Below are 22,541 nucleotides of genomic sequence, written 5' to 3'. Positions count from 1 at the left end.
CATCTCATAAATTTTGTATGTTACATTTTCACTTTATTTTTTTAATATTAAAAATATATATGCTTTTTTTATATTTTAATTTTTATTTTAGAGAGAGAACGTGAGCATGGGAAAGGGGCAGAAAGAGAGGGAGAGAGAGAGAGAATCCCAAGCAGGTTCCATGCTTAGCACAGAGCCTGACACAGGGCTTGATCCCATGACCCTAGAATCGTGATCTGAGCTGAAATCAAGAGTCAGACACAACCGACTGAGCCACCCACGCACCCCATGTTTTCCGTTTCCCTTTAACTTATAATTTTAATTTCCTGTGTGATTTTTCTTTGACCAATGGTTTATCCCAAGTATTTAGGAATTTCCCAGATTTCTTTCTGTTGTGACTTTTTTATTTAATATAATTTTGGTCAGAAAACCTGCTTTGTATTATTTTAATCCTTTTAAATGTATTTAAATATTTTTTTTAATTTTTTTTTTTTTTTAACGTTTATTTCTTTTTGAGATAGAGACAGAGCATGAACGGGGGAGGGTCAGAGAGAGGGAGACACAGAATCTGAAACAGGCTTCAGGCTCTGAGCTGTCAGCACAGAGCCCGACGCGGAGCTCGAACTCACAGATTGTGAGATCATGACCGGAGCCGAAGTCGGCCACTCAACCGACTGAGCCACCCAGGCGCCCCAAAATGTTTTTTAATGGCCTAGTATATTATCTGTCCTGGAGAATGATCCATGTGTGCTTGCAAACAATTTGTATTCTGCTGCTGTTGATTGGAATATTTTATAAATGTTGTTTCGATTAAGTTGGCCGATAGTGCTGTTCAAGTCTTCTGTGTCCTTATTGATTTTCTGTCTGGTTATTTTAACAATTACTTGGAAAGGAGTTTTGAAATCTTGAACTAAAATTGTTGACTTGTTTGTCATTTCAATTCTTTCAGTTTTTGCTTCCTATATTTTGGGACTCTGTTATGTATATGTTTATAGTTACTTTTTTTATTATTATAAGGTATCTCTTTGTGTCTCAAGTGATATTCCTTGTCTTAAAGTCTATTTTGTCAGATATTAATGTGGAATTTCCATTTCTGTTATGATTACTGTTTGTATATTGTGTCGTTTTCTGTATTTTTACTTAAAATCTTTGTCTTGAATTTAGTGTATTTCTTGCATACAATATATATATAGTTAGATCTCTTTTTTTTTTAATTTTTTTTAATGTATGTGTATTTTTGAGAGAGAGACAGAGCACAAGTGAGGAAGGGACAGAGAGAGAGTGAGACACAGAATCTGAAGCAGGCTCTAGGCTCTGAGCTGTTAGCACAGAGCCTGATGTGGGGCTCGAACTCAAAAACCATGAGATCATGACCTGAACTGAAGTCAGACACTTAACCAACTGAGCCACCCAGGTGCCCCAGATCTTGTCTTTTTTTAATCCATTCTCACAGTTTCTGCCTTTTTAATTAGTATTGAGTGCATTCACAGTTGATTGAATCCATATGGGTGGATTTTTTATCGGCCGTTTTGCATTTTCTCCCCCTATGTCCCATGTCTTTTATATTTGTCTGTTCTTTACTGCTTTGTTTGTGTCAAACAAATATTTCAGTAAGTCATTTTAATTTCTCTGATTTTTTTTTGGCTTTTAAGAAAAGTGCTTGCACATTTATCTGGTCATTATACTACAAGTTAATACTGACCTAATTCTGGTAAAATATAGCAGCTTTGCACCAGGATAGCTCCATTTTCACTCTCTTCTTGTGTGATACTGTTGTCAAATATATTGCATCTACATATGTTTAAAGCCAACAATTTTGTGTTACAGTTATTGCCAGGAGTAATCTTATTTTTAAAGATGTTACGGGAAGAAAAGAGAAAAATACATATTTACCCAGATGTTTACATTTCTATTCCTCTTCATTTCTTCCTGTGGATCTGAGTTAGGATCTAGTGTCATCCTTTTCCAGCCAGAAAGATTTCCTTTAATATTTCTTGTAATTCTGAGGCACCTGGGTGGCTCAGGTGTTAAGTGTCCCAACTCTTAAGTGATTAAGTGTCCAACTCTTGATTTTGGCTCAGGTTATTTGTGAGATCGAGCCTCGCGTCAGGCCCTGTACCAACCACACAGAGCCTGCTTGGCATTCTCTCTCTCCCTCTCTCTCTGCCCTTCTCTCTCTCTCTCTCTCTCTCTCTCTCTCACACAAAATAAATATTTGAAGCATATTTCTTGTGGTCCTGCTAAAAGTCATTTCATTTATCTGAGATATAGCATTCTTGGTTCACTATTTTCTTTTGGCATTTCGAATATGCCATTCCAGTGCCTTCTGGCCTCAGTTATTTCTGATAGGAAGTTAGATGAATGTGTTGTACCCTGGATGTGAGTCATTTTTGTTTAACAGCTTTTAAGATTTTCTCTTTTGATTTTAGTAGTTTCAGTAGGTTGTGTCTAGGTATAATTCTCTCCGTATTTGTCGTATTTGAGATTCATGGAACTTGGATCTGTAGATTCACATTTTTCATCAAATTTAGAAGTGTTTCGGTCATTATTTCTTCATATATTTTTTTCTAGCCCTTTCTCCCCTGGCCTTCTGAGCTCATCATTATGCATATAGTAGAATGCTTCACATTGTCTTATAAGTCTTTGAGGCACTGTTCATTTTTCTTCAACCTTCTTCTCTTTGTGCTTTGGATGGGGCAATTTCTCTATATAGGTATCTATTAGTTTACTTGTTCTTCTGCCATTTTAAATTTGCTTTTTTTAGCCCCCCCTAGTGAATGCAGTAAAACCTTGGATTGTGACTAGTCTGTTCTGTGAGTGTTCTGCAAGATGAGCAAAAATTTCTAATAAATTTTAACTTGATAAGCAGGTAGTGTCTTGGAATACAAGTAGTTCATAACACTGAACGTCAGTCACATGATCACAACTCAGCTCTCTCTCTGAGGGATTGTGGGTCATCATCAATGCAATCTCACATTTCTGTGAAATTCTCAAAAGGAGGCATTGGATAGGTTCCTTGTTAAAGTTGGACAAAAAGAAAAAGATTCCATTGAGCCAATAGCAGTGATTCCGTTAGTGACAGTGAAAATCGTCCTACACAATAACCCTCCTCTCTCTTGTCTTCCTCACACCAGCCACAAAGGTTTTCAAAGGTAAGTGCAGGTTAATTTATTTTTCTTTGTATTTTGTATTTTCTTTATTATTATGTATTATAGTATTGTAATAATTTTTATATGAATTTTTGGGGTTGTGGAATTAATCATCTGAGTTTTCATTATTTCTTATGGGGAAATTTGCTTTGATATACAAGTGCTTTGGATTATAAGGATGTTTCTGGAATGAATTATGCTCAAAAACCAAGGTTTTACTGTATTTTGTTTCAGTTTTTGTAATTTCAACCCTGGAATTTCCATTTGCTTCTTTTTATAGTCAAGTCTTTTGTTTATTAAGTATTAGCATATTTTCCTTTAAATCTTTGAATGTAATTTCCATGAGCTCTTTGAGCATATTTATAAATCCAATACCTAGGCCCGTATGGCAAGTCAGTTTCCATTGCTAGAGTTTTGTTTCCTGAGTATAGGGCGTACTTTCCTATTTCTTTGAATGTTTCATTATTTTTGTTGTTGAAAGCTGGATACTTTCAAGTTTTTTTTCTTATGATGCCAACTCTGTCTTCTTTGTAGTGTACAGCTGATGTCCCTGCTTGGTTTTTAAATTTGAACTACATATATTAGCTTGGCTCCTAACCTTTGCCCCTTTTTTTTACATAGTTTAGCCAGTGAGTTTTATAGAAATATAAAGAATGCATTCAGAGTTGCATGTATTCTCAAGTCTCCATTGGGTTTCCTGCATCTTTTCTGTATGTGCCTAGTTTAGCAGTCACCCACAGATTCTTATATATGTATTTATGTGTGTGTGTGTGTGTGTGTGTATATATGTGTGTGTATATAACTTTATATATATTAACTTGGCTCTTAACAATTGCTCCCCCCCTTTTTTTTTTGCATAGTTTAGCCAGTGAGTTTTACGGAGGTATAGAGAATACATTCAGAGTTGCATTTAGTTCTCAAGTTTCCATGGACTCCTGGGTCTTGTCTGCATTTGCATAGTTTAGCAGTCACTCAAGAATGCATAGAGAATTTATCTAAGCCTGTCTATGGCTCTCTCATTTTCAGGATCTCCTTGTTAAGTTTCTGACTGGTTTGCTGCTCACCCTAAACAAGAGCTGCAAGCTCAGACTAGCAAAGCTGCTCATTGCCATGGCTAGCGCCTCCAATGGTAAAGCCGTAGTTTGCACTCACCAAACAAGGAGTGGAGTGGGGATGGGAGCCGCCCCAGGCAAGCAGACCACAGACTTCTCTTTCTTACCAGAATTCAAGCAATTTTTCAGAACAAACACTTTGAATTAATTCTTTGCCTTTGGTCAATTTCCAGTGCCCTGAAATGATTGTTTGTAACTTTTTTTTCCAGTTTTATACTTGTTTTCTTCATAGGGGAGTCATCTATATCACTATTTTCATATCACTATTATCAGAAGCGCCATAGTTTTGCCTTTTTTTAACTGTAGAAGTGGAATCATACATAGTGTATACATACATTCTTCAGTCATTTCTTTAACATCTTGATGATGTGTGATGTTTAATTCAGTAACTACTACAGCATAGTATTCCATCTTGTGAATATGACACAATATATCTATTCTCCTGTCAGTTGCATTTCATTTGTTTTCAATTCAAATAATGCTCTAAATATTCTTATACATGATTCCTAATCCACATATGCAAGAATCTTTCTAAATTTTGGCAGTCTTACTAAATTTTTAGGGTATATATATATATATATATACTCTAAGGAGTTGCTAGTTCTTAGGATATGGAAATTTTTTTTTTTTTTTCAACGTTTTTTATTTATTTTTGGGACAGAGAGAGACACAGCATGAGCGGGGGAGGGGCAGAGAGAGAGGGAGACACAGAATTGGAAACAGGCTCCAGGCTCCAAGCCATCAGCCCAGAGCCTGACGCGGGGCTCGAACTCACGGACTCACGGACCGCAAGATCGTGACCTGGCTGAAGTCGGACGCTTAATCGACTGCGCCACCCAGGCGCCCCTTGGATATGGAAATTTTAACATTACTGGATAAGCAATGGCCAAACAGCTTTCCAAATTGGTTGTACCAATTTAGATTTGTAACTACCAGTGGATGAGAGTGTCCTGTGCTACACATACTTGACAACACTTGGTATTGTGATTTTTAAATTTTATTTCCCTACTGATGAACTTGAGAATCTTTTCATGTGTTTGTGAGTCACCTGTAGTTTTTCTTTGAAATGTCTGTTCATGTCTCTTGTTTGTTTGCTCACTCAGTGATCATTGCCGTTACTAATCCTATGCAGTTGCGTGTTGCAAATATCACTCCCAGCTTACAGTTTATCTTTATTTGTTATGTTATTTGTTGATAAACAGGTGTTATACTCTAGGATTTTTTTTCATGGTCATTGTGTTTTACATCTTTCTGCCCTGAAGCTTTATTATAAAGGTCATTTATGTTGCCTTTGAAAGCTTCATAGTTTCACCTGTCACATTTAAGTCTTTAATTCAACTGGAATTTATTTTTTGTGTAGTATTTGAGGTCAAAATCAAATTTTTTTCCATATGGTTATCAATGTTTCAGCACCACTACTGAAATGAATCCCTCCTTACTGATTTTGCATTGTCTGCTCTATCATAAATTATTTTCAGGGGCGCCTGGGTGGCTCGGTTGGTTAAGCCTCCGACTCTTGGCTTTGTCTCAGGTCATGATCTCATGGTTCGTGAGTTCAAGCCCCGTGTCGGGCTCTGCGCTAACGGTGTGGGGTCTGCTTGGGATTCTCTGCCTCTCTCTTTGCCTCCCCCACCCTCAAATAAATAAACATTAAAAAATAATTTCCATATGTATTGATTTGTTTCTGGATTTTCTGTTCTTTTTCATTGGTCTGTCATTTTTTTCTTTTTTTTATTTTATTGTATTTTTTACTTTATTTTTAATTTTATAAAATTAACATCCAAGGGGCGCCTGGGTGGCTCAGTCGGTTAAACGTCCGACTTCGGCTCAGGTCACGATCTCGCGGTCCGTGAGTTCGAGCCCCACGTCGGGCTCTGGGCTGATGGCTCAGAGCCTGGAGCCTGCTTCCGATTCTGTGTCTCCCTCTCTCTCTGCCCCTCCCCCGTTCATGCTCTGTCTCTCTCTGTCTCAAAAATAAATAAAAAACGTTAAAAAAAAAAAATTAACATCCAAACTAGTTAGCATATAGTGCAACAGTGATTTCAGGAGTAGATTCCTTAGTGCCCCTTACCTATTTAGCCCATCCCCCCTCCCACACCCCCTCCAATAACCCTCTGTTTGCTTTCCATATTTAGGAGTCTCTTATGTTTTGTCCCCCTCCCTGTTTTTATATTCTTTTTATTTCCCTTCCCTTATGTTAATCTGTTTGATCTCTTAAAGTCCTCATATGAGTGAAGTCATATGATTTTTGTCTTTCTCTGACTAATTTCCCTTAGCATAACACTCTCCAGTTCCATCCACATAGTTGCAAATGGCAAGATCCTTTTTGATTGCCGAGTAATAATACACCATTGTGTGTGTGCGTGTGTGTGTGTGTGTGTGTGTGTGTGTGTGTGTGTGTGTATAAGACATTTCTTTATCCATTCATCCATCAATGGACATTTGGGCTCTTTCCATACTTTGGCTGTTGTTAATAGTGCTGCTATAAATATGGGGGTGCATGTGTCCCTTCGAAACAGCACACCTGTATCCCATGGATAAATGCCTAGTAGTTCAATTGCTGGGTGGTAGGGTAGTTCTATTTTTAGTTTTTTTGAGGAACCTCCATACTGTTTTCCAGAGTGGCTACACCAGCTTGCATTCCCAGGTCTGTCATTTTTTCTTATCTCAGTTCTGTATTATGTATAACTGGACTTTATTAGTTTCTATATCTGTTAACTCCAGTCACCTTACTTTGTTGTTCTTCATGTTTGTCTTGGTTCTTTTTATCTTTTGTGCTTATATATGTATTTGAGAGTCAGCGTGTCATATTCTCCACTCCCTCCCTCCCTGACAAAAAAACACAAAAACCAAAACAAAAACTATTGACATTATTAAAAGATCAATTTAGGAATAGCTGATAATTTCATGCTATTTAGTTGTTCTACATAAAAATAATTTATTTAGTCCTTAATATTTTTCAGCAAAATTGATGGTTGCACATCAGTATGAATGTGCTTAAACTACTGAACTGTACACTTAAAAATGGTTAAGGTGGTGTATATTTTATGTTATGTGTATTTTACCACAATAAAAAAAATGGGGATAAAAAGAATCAGATTTATAGGTACTAAGAGGAAATACTTTCCTAGATATTTGAGGTATAAGGATAAAAAGCAACATAAAAACTGCATGTTGAAAGTGAGTAAAAGAATAGGGGAAAGAGTACATATTTACATTTATCTTTGGCTGCAACAGAAACTGATAATATTGGTTGTTTCTGGGGAGAGGAACTAGAAGCAGGAGTATGAGGGAAGTGTATTTTTACTGTGTGTCCTGTTAATAATGTTTGAATTTTTTTACCACATGAATACTTTTACTTTTAAGGGGCACTTAAATACAAAGGCCCTACAAGATTAAGAACTGTCCTTCCTGAAAGAAAGAAATGTAGGATGTGTTTTGAAGCATTTTACAGTTGTGAGAGGTGTAAGATAACAGATCCTTAATCATATACTATGTTCACAGCTCTTTGAGGAATGCACAGGGATGTCTGTATTCTCTCCGAGGTTGAGTTCATATCCAACAAATGACTATGTGTTCCAACTTTTAAAACTTAATGTATCTTTAGCAGTCTCCTGTTACTGAAGATTCATCATGAACCTCATCTGGAGATGTTACAGCTTATTTATTTTGTTAAGTGGACATTGTTCTTAGAACATTTACGTTGCTTTCTATTTTTAATTTTAGTTTTTTCTTTTTTTGCTGCCTTTTTCTCCTAGTTTTATTTAAATATAATTGATATATAACATTGTATTAGTTTAAGGTGTAAAACAGTGATTTGATATATGTGTATATTGTGAAATGATTACCACCATTGCTTTCCATTTTTATCTATTTATTTTAAGTTTATTCATTTTGAGAGAGAGCGCATGCCTGCGTGGGAGCATGGAGGGGGAAGGCTGGCAGAAAGAGGCAAGAGAGAGAATCCCAAGCCGACTCCACACTGTCAGCCCAGAGCCCATGGGGCTCGAACCTGTGAACTGCGAGATCATGGATCATGACCTGAGCTGAAGTCTGGGGTCAGACACTTAAACAACTGAGCCACCTAGGCACCCCTGCTTTCCATTTAAACAGATGTTATAAATCTCTAAATCGGCACTGTCCAATACAGTAGCCACTATACACATGTGACTGTTTAAATTATGCGAAATGTGAAGGGTCTGGTATTTTCCAGAATATACCAAGAACCGTTAGGGTGCCCAGTTAGTTAAGTGTCCAACTCTTGATTTGGACATCACGTTTGTGGGATCCAGCCTTCATTGGGCTCTGGGCTGACAGCACAGAGCCTGCTTGGGATTCATTCTCTCTCTCTCTCTCTTTTCAATAATAAAATAAATAAGCTTAAAATAAATAAACTTTAAAAAATAAACTTAAAAAATAAATAAACTTAAAAAAAACCTGTTAACTTAAGAATGAAAAAAGGCAACCCAGTTAAAAAATGGGCAAGACATTTGAATAGTTATTTCTTCAAATAAGATTCATAAATGACCAATAAATATATGGAAAGATGCTTGATGTCATTAATCATTAAGGAAATGCAAGTCAGAACCATTTTATACTAATTAAGATGGCTGTAATCAAAAAGACAGTAACAAGTGTTGATGTGGAGAAACTGGAATCCTCTATATTGCTTGTGGGATTAAAAAATGGTACAGCCACTTTGGAAGTCTTTCAGTTCCTCAAAAGGTTAAACATGGAATTACTGTATGGCCCTGCAGTTCCACTCCTAGCCGTATACCCAAGAGAAACGATAACTTGTGCCCATAGAAAAATGGCTATAGAAATGTTCAAATCAGCATTGTTAATAATAGCTAAAAAGTGGAGACAACCCAAATGTCCATCAATTGGTGAATGGATAAACAAAATATGGCATATTCATATAATGGAATATTATTCAGCCATAAAAAGAAATTTCATGTGATGAGCCACATATATGATTTCGCTTATATGAAATGTCCAGAATAGACAAATCCATAGAGACAGAAAGTAGATTAGTGGTTACTGGCAGCGGGAAGGTTGAATGGGGAATTACTGCTAATGGGTGTTTTCATCACCCCAGAAAGAAACCTCATACTCATTAGTTGGTTTTGTTCCAGGGTGATGAAAATTTTCTGGAATTAGGTGGTAGCGATAGTTGTACAACAACTTTGTGAATATACTAAAAACCACTGAATTAAACATTTATGGTATGTGAATTATATCTGAATTCTTAAAAATTTTAAATAAAATACAGAATTTACTTTCTCTGTTGGACTAGCTACATTTAATGTGCTTAGTAGCCAAATGTTAGCAGATTTAACAGTACAATATAGAACATTATCACAGCGGAAAGTTCTATTGGACAGCACTACTCAAGAATAAACATACTTTTGCTTCATTCATTGACCACATCTCATTTGTCAGATCATTCAGATAATCCATAAGCAAATTGTTGTTATAAAAATTTAAATATAATGGCACCTGGTTGGCTCATTCAGTAGAGTGTGCAACTCTTGATCTCATGGTCATGAGTTCAAGCCCCACATTGAGCATGGAGCCTACTTTAAAAAAGAAAAATAATGCAGTGAAAAACCAAAATCCTGTAAACTACCACCTATCCCAGTACTTTATCCCCAGGTAAGCACTGTCACCTATTTGCTGTGTATCTTTCTTGACCATTTAGTACTCTTAATGTATATGTTTATATATTTAGTTGTCACGTGTTATTAGTAATGCTTCTGTGATAATGTTTTTAAGTAGCTCAGTTTGTTGATTTCTTGGAAATTCTTATGTTGTCTTTTATGCTCATTTGAGTTTTTCTCATCCATAGGTGATGCTGGGAGCAGAACACCCAAAGACCAGAAGGTGAGTTGGGATGGGGAAGGTAAAGGTGAGAGGTAAGAATATGAAAATGTGAGAGGGGCGCCTGGGTGGCTCAGTCGGTTAAGCATCCGACTTCGGCTCAGGTCACGATCTCGCGGTCCGTGAGTTCGAGCCGCATGTCGGGCTCTGGGCTGATGGCTCAGAGCCTGGAGCCTGCTTCCGATTCTGTGTCTCCCTCTCTCTCTGCCCCTCCCCCGTTCATGCTCTGTCTCTCTCTGTCTCAAAAATAAATAAAATGTTAAAAAAAAAAAATTTTTTTTTTTAAAATTAAAAAAAAAAGAAAATGTGAGAAACTTCTGGCCTGACCAGTCGCTTCAGCCATCAACATAATCAATCATCCACTCTGTAATCAGTCCTGTGGGTTCCAGTCCTTTAGTAGATGTTCTAAGGATGCAAAAGAGGTTACTTAGAAATGCATGCACAAGTGCTATATGAATGTAGAATTTGGTGGCGACCAGCTAGGTGAGATTAACCAAGGAAGGCTCCCTGAAGCTGATCTCTGAACCAGATTTATAAGAAAGGGCAGTTTCGCCTGATAAAGTAACCATGACCTTCCAAATATAGCTCATTTTATTTTTTTGAAAGACAAGTTCTTATTCTCAAGTCTAAGCCATGCTATTTTTTTAATTAAAAAGATATTTTATTTTGAGAGAAAAGGGGAGAGAGGGCGCGCGCGCGCGCGCACACACACACACACACACACACACACACACACACACACGGGTGGGGGAGGGGCAGAGACAGAAGAGAGAGGCAGAGCTCCATCTCAGGAACTGCGAGATCATGTCCTAAGCCAAAATCAGGAGTCCGATGCTTTACCAACTGAGCCACCCAAGTGCCTTTAACCCATGCTATTTTAAAACTTGTTTCCCTCATCATCTTTCTTACAGCTCCGTGAGGCTATGGCTGCCTTAAGAAAGTCAGCTCAAGATGTCCAGAAGTTCATGGATGCTGTCAACAAAAAGAGCAGCTCCCAAGATCTACATAAAGGTTAGGGTCAGGAGGTTCCCCGGTATAGGTGGGGGAGTGAATTCCTACAGAGATTTCATGGATAACTGGCTTTGGTTTAGCATCTCAGAATCCTCCTTCACCTCTTTTGGGTTCTTTAAAATATTTTTTTCTTTTTTCATTTTATTTATTTTAGAGTGTGCAAGCTGGGGAAAGGGGCATGGGTGGGCAGAGAGAGAGAGAATGTTAAGCGGGATCCATGCTCAGCACAGAGCCTGATGTGGGGCTTGATCCCAGGACCTTGGGATCATGACCTGAGCTGAAATCAACACTTGGACGCTCAACCAGCTGAGCCTCCCTGGCGCCCCTCTGTTGGGTTCTTTAGACACCAAAGGTTTTCCTTGTCTGCTTAAGTCTTTTGTCTGCTGATTTTCCGATGTGCGTATTATCCAAATACCATTTTAGCTCTGTGGTCAGGACTACTTCTAGACAGAGATTAGAAGAGAGTAACTCAGGGGTGCCTGGGTGGCTCATTCAGTTAAGCGTCCGACTTCAGCTCAGGTCATGATCTCGCAGTTCATAAGTTAAAGCCCTGCATCGGGCTCTGTGCTGACAGCTCAGAGCCTGGAGCCTGCTTCGGATTGTTTCTCCCTCTCTCTCTCTGTCCCTCCCCCGCTCACACTCTGTCTCTCTGTCTCTCTCTCAAAAATAAATAAAAACTTAAAAAAAAAAAAAGCAACTCAAACTCTTGTAAAGAGGTCTGAAGAAAGCTTTATTGAATGGGGCTGTTATTAGATCCCCTGCAGAAAAATGTTTTGTAAATGCTACTTAGCATTTAATGAGTATAATTAATATTGTTAATAAAGAGCTAGAGACACTTGATGTGAGATGTTCTTGTTAATGTGAATTTCAATTTTTGCAAGTTTTTCCTATTGGCATAAATAGTTGAATCATGTATAGTTTTTTGTGTCTGCCTGAGAGAGCCCCAGAAGTGATAAGGATCATTGATTACCCCATTTTCCATGGTTACTATATTATACCCTCTTTACTTTTCCATTCACGTTCCCAGTCTATGCCATATCTCTTTAGAACAACTTTGCTCTATTCCGTAGGAACCTTGAGTCAGATGTCTGGAGAACTGAGCAAAGATGGTGACCTAATAGTCAGCATGCGCATCCTGGGCAAGAAGAGAACTAAGACATGGCACAAAGGCACCCTTATTGCCATCCAGACGGTCGGTATGTTCAAGCTAGAAGAAGAGCTAATGAAAGGCAACCTGCAGGTCTCCATTGCCGATCATTTCTTTTCCCCCAGCCTTGCCTTTTGTCTCCCATGTAGTAGTCCTATTTACATGGAAACCAATGGTTTTTAAAATTTTTTTGTGTATCTTTTCTTTTTACTCAGGACCAGGAAAGAAGTACAAGGTGAAATTTGACAACAAAGGGAAGAGTCTACTGTCAGGGAACCATATTGCCTATGATTACCACCCTCCTGCTGACAAGCTGTTTGTGGGCAGTCGAGTGGTGGCCAAGTACAAGGATGGGAATCAGGTCTGGCTCTATGCTGGCATTGTAGCTGAGACACCAAACGTCAAAAACAAGCTCAGGTACCTGGACAGAGGATTGTAAAGAGAGTGAAGTCCAGTAGAGTGACTATTCGATCATAGATCTCACAATTAGCTTTTGTGTTCAGTCCCCAGTGGCCAGAAACCCTTGCTCTTTCTGTGCCACAGCAGTCATGTGGGTGATCCTTCTTTTTTTCTTTTTTTTCTCAAGGAGAAAACTTGGAGGAAAACTAAGAGAGGCATCAAGATTGTTAGGATAATAGGAAGGAAGGGGAGACTAAATGGTTTTAGCAGAATACGAACCTGGTAGTGGAACAAGAATAAATAACTGTTGGAAAAGTGGAGATAAGTTGGTTAGATTGAGAGGCTTCCTAACCCTTGGAAGGAACGGTAATAGGAAGAAAGTAGTAGACTGGAACATCTTCACAAGAGTGTGTCCTATTTGTGATCAAGAGTGGAAACTATGATTTCTGTAGGTCGTGCTAAAAAATATCAGAACCCCTGATCTTTCTACCATCACCTTCCTTACAGGTTTCTCATTTTCTTTGATGATGGGTACGCTTCCTATGTCACACAATCTGAACTGTATCCCATTTGCCGGCCACGTGAGTGTCCCTCCCTTTTTTCTGAGTTCCATCCATTTCCATCTCTACCTTGTATTTCTTAAGATAATCAGTTGAAAAGCCCTGATATTTTTGGTGCTTCTGTCTCAAAGAGTGTAAGTTTGATTAATATCCTTTGGGAGATCAGTTCTATTTGTCCATCTCTAGTGCTGCTGGGGCCTTTATAGCCAAAGAGTGGCACACTAAGAGATCATGACGGACTTTCAGTGGATGCTTGTATTGTAGCATGTTTTCGTTTCATTTCTAAATGGAATAAGTGTTACTTCTTTCCTAGTCTCATGCTTCATCTAACATTTGTATATATCTGTATAAATCTGCTTTCTGTAGAAGCTGTGTTAGATGGAAGCTTCATGCTGTCCTCTACAGTCGTGTCTCTGGCTTGGGAATAGACTGTTACAAAGCAGTTATTTTTAATTACAGAAGAGTCAACTAACACTGCTGTGTTTCCGCATAACATGGCAGTAAATGCATTCAGGGTCCATAGAAGTAGCCTGATAGAATGAGAAGGAAGGACGAATATTTTTTTTTTTATCAATTTCATGATGCCGCCTGAGCTTTTTTTTGATTTATCTCTAGACTTATATAAAGTTAGCAAGAATTTCCACTTGAATTTTCCTTTTTTTTTTTTTAAGTTTTTATTTATTTTGAGAGAGAGAGAGTGGGGAAGGGGCAGAGAGAGAGGGAGAGAGAGAGTTCCAAGCAGTTTCAACACTGTCCGCACAGAGTCCGATGCAGGGGATCAAACTCACGAACCGTGAGACCCTGACCTGAGCCAAAACCAAGAATCGGATGCTTAACCAACTGAGCCACCCAGGTGCCCCTCCACTTGAATTTTCCTAAACCAAACATCCATTTTTATGAAATGAGTGACTCATCTCTATTTGCATATTGCCTGCTTAGTATTTACCTGATCTGTGTGTGCACTTACACATTAGGTTCAGGACTTTCAGGTAGTCTTGGTTTTGCTTCCTTAAGGTTATGTTTTCTTCATTTATTTTTTCTCTCCCTCCCAACTTGAAAAATACCCAACATCTCCTGGCCAACCATTCATTTTTTCCTATCAAAACATGCCTTGGGACACCTGGCTGACTCACTGGGTGTAAAGATTACTTTAAAAAAAAAAAAAAAAGACCCGTCTTACCTGCCCTCTCTGAGCCTTCATTCTTCTTTGGGACAGTGAAAAAGACATGGGAGGACATAGAAGACATCTCCTGCCGAGACTTCATAGAGGAGTACATCACAGCCTACCCCAACCGCCCTATGGTGCTACTCAAGAGTGGCCAGCTTATCAAGACTGAGTGGGAAGGCACATGGTGGAAGTCCCGGGTCGAGGAGGTGGACGGCAGCCTAGTCAGGATCCTCTTCCTGGTACTGTTGTTCCCCCGTGGTTTGGAGGAAGGGTCAGGGTGGCATGGGAGAGCATAAGAGGCAGTAATGAGGATGATTTTGTCGTCCTCCATAACTTTCTTCTTTCTTGTCCTCCTCCCTGTTCTCACCATTTCGGGTCAGATTTTGCTTCGTCCTTTTGTATTTTTCTGTGATGGTTATTGAAGATAAATTCCCTGAATTTAATTATGATGCTAATCTGCATGTTGGTTTGTTTTTTTGTTTTTTTTTTTCTTCCTAAGGATACTCCTATTGTACGTAAGCACACAGCAGGCAGTTCGACTTGTTCAGGGTCAGGGTTTTAGTAGAATAGACAAAAAGGAGGCATCAAGGAATTAGGGGTTGATGACCTTTCAAGGCCCAGGTTAACTCTTGGATCTTCTGTACATGTCCTGTTTCCCCTCTCATACTTTTCTTAGAATTACAGTCCTTTTTGTTCCTAAGGCCTTACGATCCTTGTCACGCTTTGTAGAGTCAATATAAACACCTGTCTCTCCCGTAATTTCCTAAGGAGTGTATGATGGCTGTCATGGAGCCTGGAACATAAGTTTATTGACTAGGTAGGGAATTGGGGACTCATCAGAGAGATTTCCTTCAAGGAGGCACATGGAGGCGTATTCTCCACAGATGGCAGGATAGATTCTAGCCTTTAACCCGTTTCCCTCTATCCTTCACTCCTCCCGATCCCCTAGGATGACAAAAGATGCGAATGGATCTATCGAGGCTCCACACGGCTAGAGCCCATGTTCAGCATGAAGACCTCCTCAGCCTCCGCACTAGAGAAGAAGCAAGGGGGACCGCTCAGGACACGTCCAAATATGGGTATGTCCTGAAGTACCCTGGGGGAGGAAAGAAATGGACAAAAGCAAAGGAGATTACACACAAAAGCTGCTCTTTGTTTACCAGCATGACACTAGTGACTCCCTGGAAACGGACCTGTGCCCTGAGTTGTTTCCAGTTGTGGCAATGGGTTTGTGGTGCTGCCCCCACACGTCGTGGCTCTGATTCTTTCTAAACGACCCCATACAGATCTGAAACGACTGGCTTAGGTTAGGGGTAGAGGTGGTAGTAGTTGCCCCTGTTGTCCACACGAAGATAATAACTGCTTTGTATGTTATCCATGGACTTTTTTTAAAGCCAAAAGCGCTTTTGTTTTCACATGTTCCTGGCATACTTTCTGGTTGAGTTTTCCTGATAACATGAGTTGATCAAAGAATATGTTTTTATAAGTTTTCACTAAAGTGTAACATAATTACTAACGTAAATCATTTGGGGCAGGAAGATAAAGTATTATTTGAGTCAAAGCCAGCCTGTGCCAGTATTTTCACTCTTTGGTGTAAATCATGAGAACCGAGGGTCTTAACACTCAGAATGTTGCTACTTTATCACATTATGTAAACTGAGAACATGTATGCATGAATATATATGACGCAGCTGTCATCTTCAGTGGTCAATATCCTTTTTCCTATATAGGTGCTGTGAGGAGCAAAGGCCCTGTGGTCCAGTACACCCAGGATCTGACCAGTACTGGGACCCAGTTCAAGCCAACGGAGCCCCCACAGCCTACAGCCCCTCCTGCTCCCCCTGCCCCACCCGCTCCCCCTGCCCCCCCTGCTCCCCCTGTGTCCCCGCAGGCAGGTGACAATGAGTGAGTGATATTTTTTCTTATTTGCTAGTTTCTTCCATATTGCATTTCCATATCCTTTACTGTATGATGTCTGATCTCCTAGCAGCTTGGAAAGTCAGCTTGCCCAATCTCGGAAGCAGGTAGCCAAAAAGAGCACATCCTTCCGACCAGGATCTGTGGGCTCTGGTCATTCCTCCCCTACATCTCCTGCACTCAGTGAAAATGTTCCTGCTGGGAAACCTGGGAGCAACCAGACATATAGGTGAGAAACTCCCAGGCTCTCTGTGGGGAGGTGGCAGTGTGGACTAGATGGTCACTGTATGGAGACGTTATTTGGCTCCAAGGTGCTTAGTTAAGGTTATAATGGTGAGGAGTTTGAACTTGAAAGGACAGCTTTAACCTGGAAAGTTTCCAAGAAACAGAATGTAAAATAATTGAATTAGGAACTAAGTGCCAAGAAATAAGGAATCACTAGAAAGTCATTTGTTAAAACTTGTCACTGAATGTGGCATCATCATTGGTACAATAGAAAGGGATCACTATTGCCTCTTTCTTTGAATCACAGGAATTAGTAAAGATATCTGTAGGACACACAAAAGGGGAAAAAGCATTGGTAGAAGACTAGACTCTACTTCCATAATTCACAGGCCAAAAACGTGTTAGGAAAAAAGGTACACTGTTGAGGTAGAGATATTCTCAGTCAGTGAGGAGTAACCGGGGCCCTTCATTGTCCAGGTTTGGTGAAGCGATGGGAAACCTGACAGCTTCAAGAGCACAGCTGTTTGGGAGACAAGTGGGTTAGCCAGCTTCAGGGGTCCGTACGCAGCAGGGAGGTCCTGTTGCTGTCTTACCTGATCTCTTGCGTGTCATTTGCAGATCACCTTTAGGCCCAACAGCCTCTGCCCCAGCAGCGCCCCCAGCACCTCCCGTGCCCCCAGCCTTCCATGGCATGTTAGAACGGGCCCCAGCGGAGCCCTCCTACCGTGCCCCCATGGAGAAGCTCTTCTATTTACCTCATGTGTGCAGCTATACGTGTCTGTCTCGAGTTAGACCTATGAGAAGTGCACAGTACCGGGGCAAGAACCCACTGCTGGTCCCGCTGCTCTATGACTTCCGGCGGATGACAGCCCGTCGCCGAGTTAACCGCAAGATGGGCTTTCATGTGATCTATAAGACACCCTGTGGCCTCTGCCTTCGGACAATGCAGGAGATTGAACGCTATCTTTTTGAGACTGGCTGTGACTTCCTCTTCCTGGAGATGTTCTGTTTGGATCCATATGTTCTTGTGGACCGCAAGTTTCAGCCCTATAAACCTTTTTACTACATTCTGGACATCACCTATGGGAAGGAAGATGTCCCCCTATCCTGTGTCAATGAGATTGACACAACCCCCCCACCCCAGGTGGCCTACAGTAAGGAACGAATCCCGGGCAAGGGTGTTTTCATTAACACAGGCCCAGAATTTCTGGTCGGCTGTGACTGCAAGGATGGGTGCCGTGACAAGTGAGTTGGGAGGGTAATTGCTGGCCCTGTCCCCAACTTCATTATCCTTGCCTTTTCTCTCCATCTCTTCCTTTGTCTTATATCTGCATTCCTTTCCCCCCCCCCCCACCCACCCCTTTACTTCCTCCCTTAGCTGGATCTCCTGCCGGGAAGGCTGGAGTCTAACTTGGCCCCCACTGCATGACCCTGGGTACCTGTGTCCTGTGTTTGTTTCTTTCTCTGATTCTCCTTTTTCCTTTGTGTCCCTCCCATCGTGCTTTCAATTGCCATTGGTTTCATTCTGTCTTATTCTCACTCTGCTGTGTTTTCCTGTCTTTTCCTTATTCATTTACATGTATGACAGAAGAAAAGGAAACTTCACTACCACCTTCCTGCGCTTCTGTAGTACTTCCTACCTCTAAAGGAAGCCTCACAGCTCTAGCCATTGTCCCCTTCTGTCTTACTCAGGTCCAAGTGTGCCTGTCACCAGCTAACTATCCAGGCCACAGCCTGTACCCCGGGCGGCCAGATCAACCCTAATTCTGGCTACCAGTACAAGAGACTAGAAGAGTGTCTGCCCACAGGGTAAGTAGGGGAAAGCAAAGCACTTCAGAGACATTTCTAAACATTGGAACCAAAAATAGAGTAACCGAAACCAGGTATTTTATCAGTTAAACCTTATTTACTGAATTTCCAACACGTTTCTTCCTCAGACTTTCCTTGAAATGAAGACATAAGATTGAATAGAATCTAGCAATTGCAGTTAAAGATGATCTTAACTTCATAGTGTGTGTATATCCTAACAGACTGCAGTTACTCTGGGAAGTGAGATCTGTTCAGAGAGAAGTAAGCAGAGACCTGATTATATAGGACTTTTGTATATCAGAATAAAAATTAGAACCGGGGCACCTGGGTGACTCAGTCGGTTAAGCATCCGACTTCAGCTCAGGTCATGATCTCACAGTCCGTGAGTTCGAGCCCCGCGTTGGGCCCTGTGCTGACAGCCCAGAGCCTGGAGCCGGCTTCAGATTCTGTGTCTCCCTCTTTCTCTGCCCCTCCCCTGCTCATGGTCTGTCCCTCTCACTCTCAAAAATGAATATTAAAAAAAAAAAAAAATTAGAACCAAATTCATGGTGCACTAGGCAGTTGTTTGAGAATTTTAAGCAGGCAAATGATGCCATCTGCCTTTTTTTTTTAATGTTTTGTTTTAAATTTTATTTTGAGAGCGAGAGAACAGGAGGGGCAGAGAGAGAATCCCAAGCAGGCTCCACACCCAGTGCATAGAGCCCAGTGAGGGGCTTGATCTCACAACAGCAAGATCATCACCCGAGCTGATATCAGCAGTTGGATGCTTAGCTGACTGAGCCACCAAGGCGCCCTGATTCCATCTGCCTTTTGAAAGTTACTATGGCTACTGTATAGAGACTAGGGCTTAGGACAGCAAAAGTAAAATTAGGAAGTCCACTTAGGAGATAATTATGGGAATACAGGTGAGAAGCAGTGGTTGCTGGGGCTTTACTAGAGTGAACGTGGCAGTGGAGACGAAAGAGGGTAGATTTGATGGAGGCCTGTGTGACTCAGTTAAGCATCTGACTCTTGATTTCAGTTTAGGTCATGAGCTCACGGTTTGTGGGTTCGACCCCACGTTGGTCTCCGATCTGACAGTGCAGAGCCTGCTTGGGATTCTTGCTCTCCCTCTCTCTCTACTCCTCTTCTCCCCCCTCGAAATAAAGAAACAAACATTTTTTTTAAAAAAAGAGGGTAGATTCAGGATGCATTTGGAGATAGAGCTCCAGAACTTGATAGATTGACTGGACTGGGAGGGAAGCAGCAGAATCCAGGACAAGTACTCTAAACTTTATAGTGGGGCAGCAAAGTGGGTGTTGGGGCTTTTTATTAAGATAGAAGGCTAGGGGAGTGGTAATCTGGTTGAAACTCATCTTTTGGCCGTGTTGTGTTTGCGGTGCCTCCTAGGCAATCCAAGGAGAAATGTCAGAAAGACAGTGAGGTTTCTGGAGAGAAGCATAAGGGCTGGACATAAAGAATTAGGAATCGGGCACCTGGGTGGCTCAGTCTGTTAAGTGTCCAACTTTGGTCAGGTCATGATCTCACCATTTGTGAGTTCGAGCCCCGAGTCGGGCTCTGTGCTGACCGCTCGGAGCCTGGAGCCTGCTTTGGATCTCTGGGATTCTGTGTCTCCCTCTATTGCCCTCTGCCCCTCCCCCACTCACACTTTGTGTGTGTCTCTCTCTCAAAAACAAATAAACATTAAAAAAAAGAAGAATTAGGAATCCTGAGCACAGGGGTGGTACATAAAGCCTGGATGAGTTCACCCAGAGAGAATATTGATAACAGAAGAGATAAGCCCTGGGCCCTCTAACTAAAGACTGAGCAGAGGAGGTGAAGCCAGCATGTAAAGGAAAGAGGAAGACAATGAAAGAGTGGGGTAAAACTTGGTAAAATGGTTATATGTGAACATGGAAACTAATAAACCTGTGTTCAGGATACATAATTAACAGGAGAAGAAAAACATCAATAAAGTAATTCAGAAATTTTCACATAGTGGAAAATGGGAAATGTTTCCAAATGGAAAATGCCAGTCACGGCCCAGCATAAAGGATGAAAACTGAGCCCCACTAAAACACAGGATAATAAAATGTAATCATTGTGTCCACAGAACACTGAAGACAAAAAAAGTCCTAAAAGCTTCTAGAGAAGAGAAGTAGACCACAAAAATAAAAGATTCAGCATATCTTCAGCCTTCTCAAAATGACATAGGGAGCTAGATGGAAATTAAGGACTCTTTTCAGAATTCTAAGGGGAAATTATTTCTAACCTAGAGTTCTAAATCCCAGGCCAGCAGTTTTAAGTGTGAAAGTAAGCTAAAGGCATTTTTTAGACATGAAATACCTCAAAATTGTCCATTATTCCCTTTCTCAGAAAGTTACTGGAATTGTTTGCCAAAATAAGGGGGAAAGTCAAGAGAGAAGAAAGCATGCTGATCCAGGAAAGAGAGGCTCTACCTCAAAAGAGGATTGAGGGGGAATCCCACAGACGGTGGAGTGAAGGGGGCTTCCAGGCTGACAGCCGTGCCCTGGACACCGCGGCCAGTGTGAGCAGGGCAGCCCCAGCTGGGAGGGAAGCTCTGGGAAGATGGGTTTGGTAGGAAACCTGGTATGTCTGAGCATCTTCGCAGGAGACTGAGGCTACCAGGGAAGTCAGATGAATTTGTGCTGAATGCAAATTGCAAATGAAGCAAAGGAAAAGACAGTTAATTAGCTTTAGCTGCATCACTGTATCATGTATGTTTTAATTATAATCAAAAAATTTGAATCTTCCAGTGATGTTTAGATTTGCTAATGCTGAGCAGTAGATGAACGTTCATTGTATCTTTTTTCCTGTTTGAAATGTTTCATAAAAATATTTTCATATAACCACAAATAATACATCACTTCCCTGCCTGAAACTTTAATAGCTTCCCATTGTGCTGTAGATTTCATTCTAACTGTTAATCTTGGGTCACAAGACCCTGTGCTATCTGGCCCCTTCGTATCTCTCTCCCTCCAAAATTGTTCCAGCCACACTGATACTCTTTAGTTCCTGGATCCAGTCTGCCCAGTGTGTGCCAGCCTACCTCAAGGGCCTTTGTACATGCTGTGCCCTCTGCTTGCCATCCGCCCTCTGTTCTTTGCATGGTTATCTTCTTTAACCTTGAGCTCTCGGCTTTAATCGCACCTCCTCAAAAGAGACCTTTCTTGGTCACTCTAAAACTAGGTCGTTTTCACTCCCTTAATTCTCTCGTTGAGCACCCTGTTTGTATTCTTTATACCAGCTGGGCTGCTTTCATTTATGTTTTGACTTGCTTTTCTGTTTTGTCCCTTTAGCACGTAAGCTCCATGAGGATGGGGACCAGTCTTGCTCACCATGTAGCCAGCTTACCCAGGGCCTGGCACATAGTAATCACTCAAATTTTGTTGAATGATATTCAGTGTAGCTACTCTGAAAGTTTCCTATGGTGGTGATTAGACCTAAGTCCAAATCCTCACTTTTCCATTCTTAGCTGATCTTGTTTTATTAGGTGTAAACAGAGGATAGGACCATGAACACCCCCCATCCCCACTGAGGTTTTAAGGGACCTAACAAAGTTGTTTCTTGATAAGTTGCTAGTGACATGGTATGTTCAGTTTGTGAAGATTCATTGAGCTGTAAACATGTACATGAACAGTACATGGGTACTTCTGTGTATATTATGCTTTTGTAGTTAACACTCTTACAGGGCTGCTTTGAGGATAGAGTAGGATAGAGTATGTAAAGCATAATGCCAAACGCAAAGTAAATGTTCAGTGACCAGAAGTTGTTCTTACCATCTTTGTCCAAAGGGATAGGACTAATGTCATCACCTCTGTAATTATACTGGTGTCATCTTACCAAAAATAGATGTTTCCCTTAAATCTGCTTATCAAGAAAATAAGTAAAATCCTAACACTGAACAAAGTAGATGGAGCAGAAAAATTGGTACTAACTTCAGTAGTTTATTTTTTAAATAAACTGTGCACTTCCTTAAACTTGATAGAATATGAGCTCCTTGAGAGGAAAGATTGTGATTTTTTTTTCCATTGTCAGGTTTGCAGTATGTAGCACAGCTCTTGGTGTTTAGTAAATGTTCATGAAATAAAAGAATGAAAATCAGCTTTACCAGAAGAGCCCCGTGAACGTTTGTTCCAACTCCTTCTCTCTAGTCTCTTTCAGGATCTGTCATACTGGTTTCTG

At 40.6% G+C, this 22,541-nt stretch overlaps 1 protein-coding gene across 7 annotated transcripts in view; it reads left to right on the top strand.

Annotated features, from left to right (window-relative positions):
• The window catches only part of SETDB1 (SET domain bifurcated histone lysine methyltransferase 1), a 34,582-nt gene that overhangs the window by 6,606 nt on the left and 5,435 nt on the right, over window positions 1-22,541 (top strand). For 4 of the 7 annotated variants that reach the window (XM_053889875.1, XM_019432880.2, XM_053889884.1 and 1 more), the window contains 11 exons: window positions 10,089-10,123; window positions 11,032-11,131; window positions 12,202-12,327; window positions 12,494-12,695; window positions 13,185-13,258; window positions 14,454-14,644; window positions 15,355-15,484; window positions 16,136-16,310; window positions 16,393-16,551; window positions 17,166-17,792; window positions 18,240-18,356. In XM_053889875.1, the coding sequence (XP_053745850.1) occupies window positions 10,089-10,123; window positions 11,032-11,131; window positions 12,202-12,327; window positions 12,494-12,695; window positions 13,185-13,258; window positions 14,454-14,644; window positions 15,355-15,484; window positions 16,136-16,310; window positions 16,393-16,551; window positions 17,166-17,792; window positions 18,240-18,356 (1,936 nt within the window). Of the gene's footprint in view, window positions 1-10,088; window positions 10,124-11,031; window positions 11,132-12,201; window positions 12,372-12,493; window positions 12,696-13,184; window positions 13,259-14,453; window positions 14,645-15,354; window positions 15,485-16,135; window positions 16,311-16,392; window positions 16,552-17,165; window positions 17,793-18,239; window positions 18,357-20,711; window positions 20,884-22,541 lie in introns of those variants that run through there. The other 3 variants (XM_053889906.1, XM_019432881.2, XM_019432883.2) reach the window with 3 other exon arrangements.

The sequence above is a fragment of the Panthera pardus genome, unplaced genomic scaffold, assembly GCF_024362965.1.
Source record: "Panthera pardus isolate Hobbes unplaced genomic scaffold, ASM2436296v1 HiC_scaffold_11, whole genome shotgun sequence".
NCBI lineage: Eukaryota > Metazoa > Chordata > Mammalia > Carnivora > Felidae > Panthera > Panthera pardus.
The sequence above is the reverse complement of the archived record's forward strand: the minus strand, read 5'-3'. Positions and strand labels throughout refer to the sequence as shown.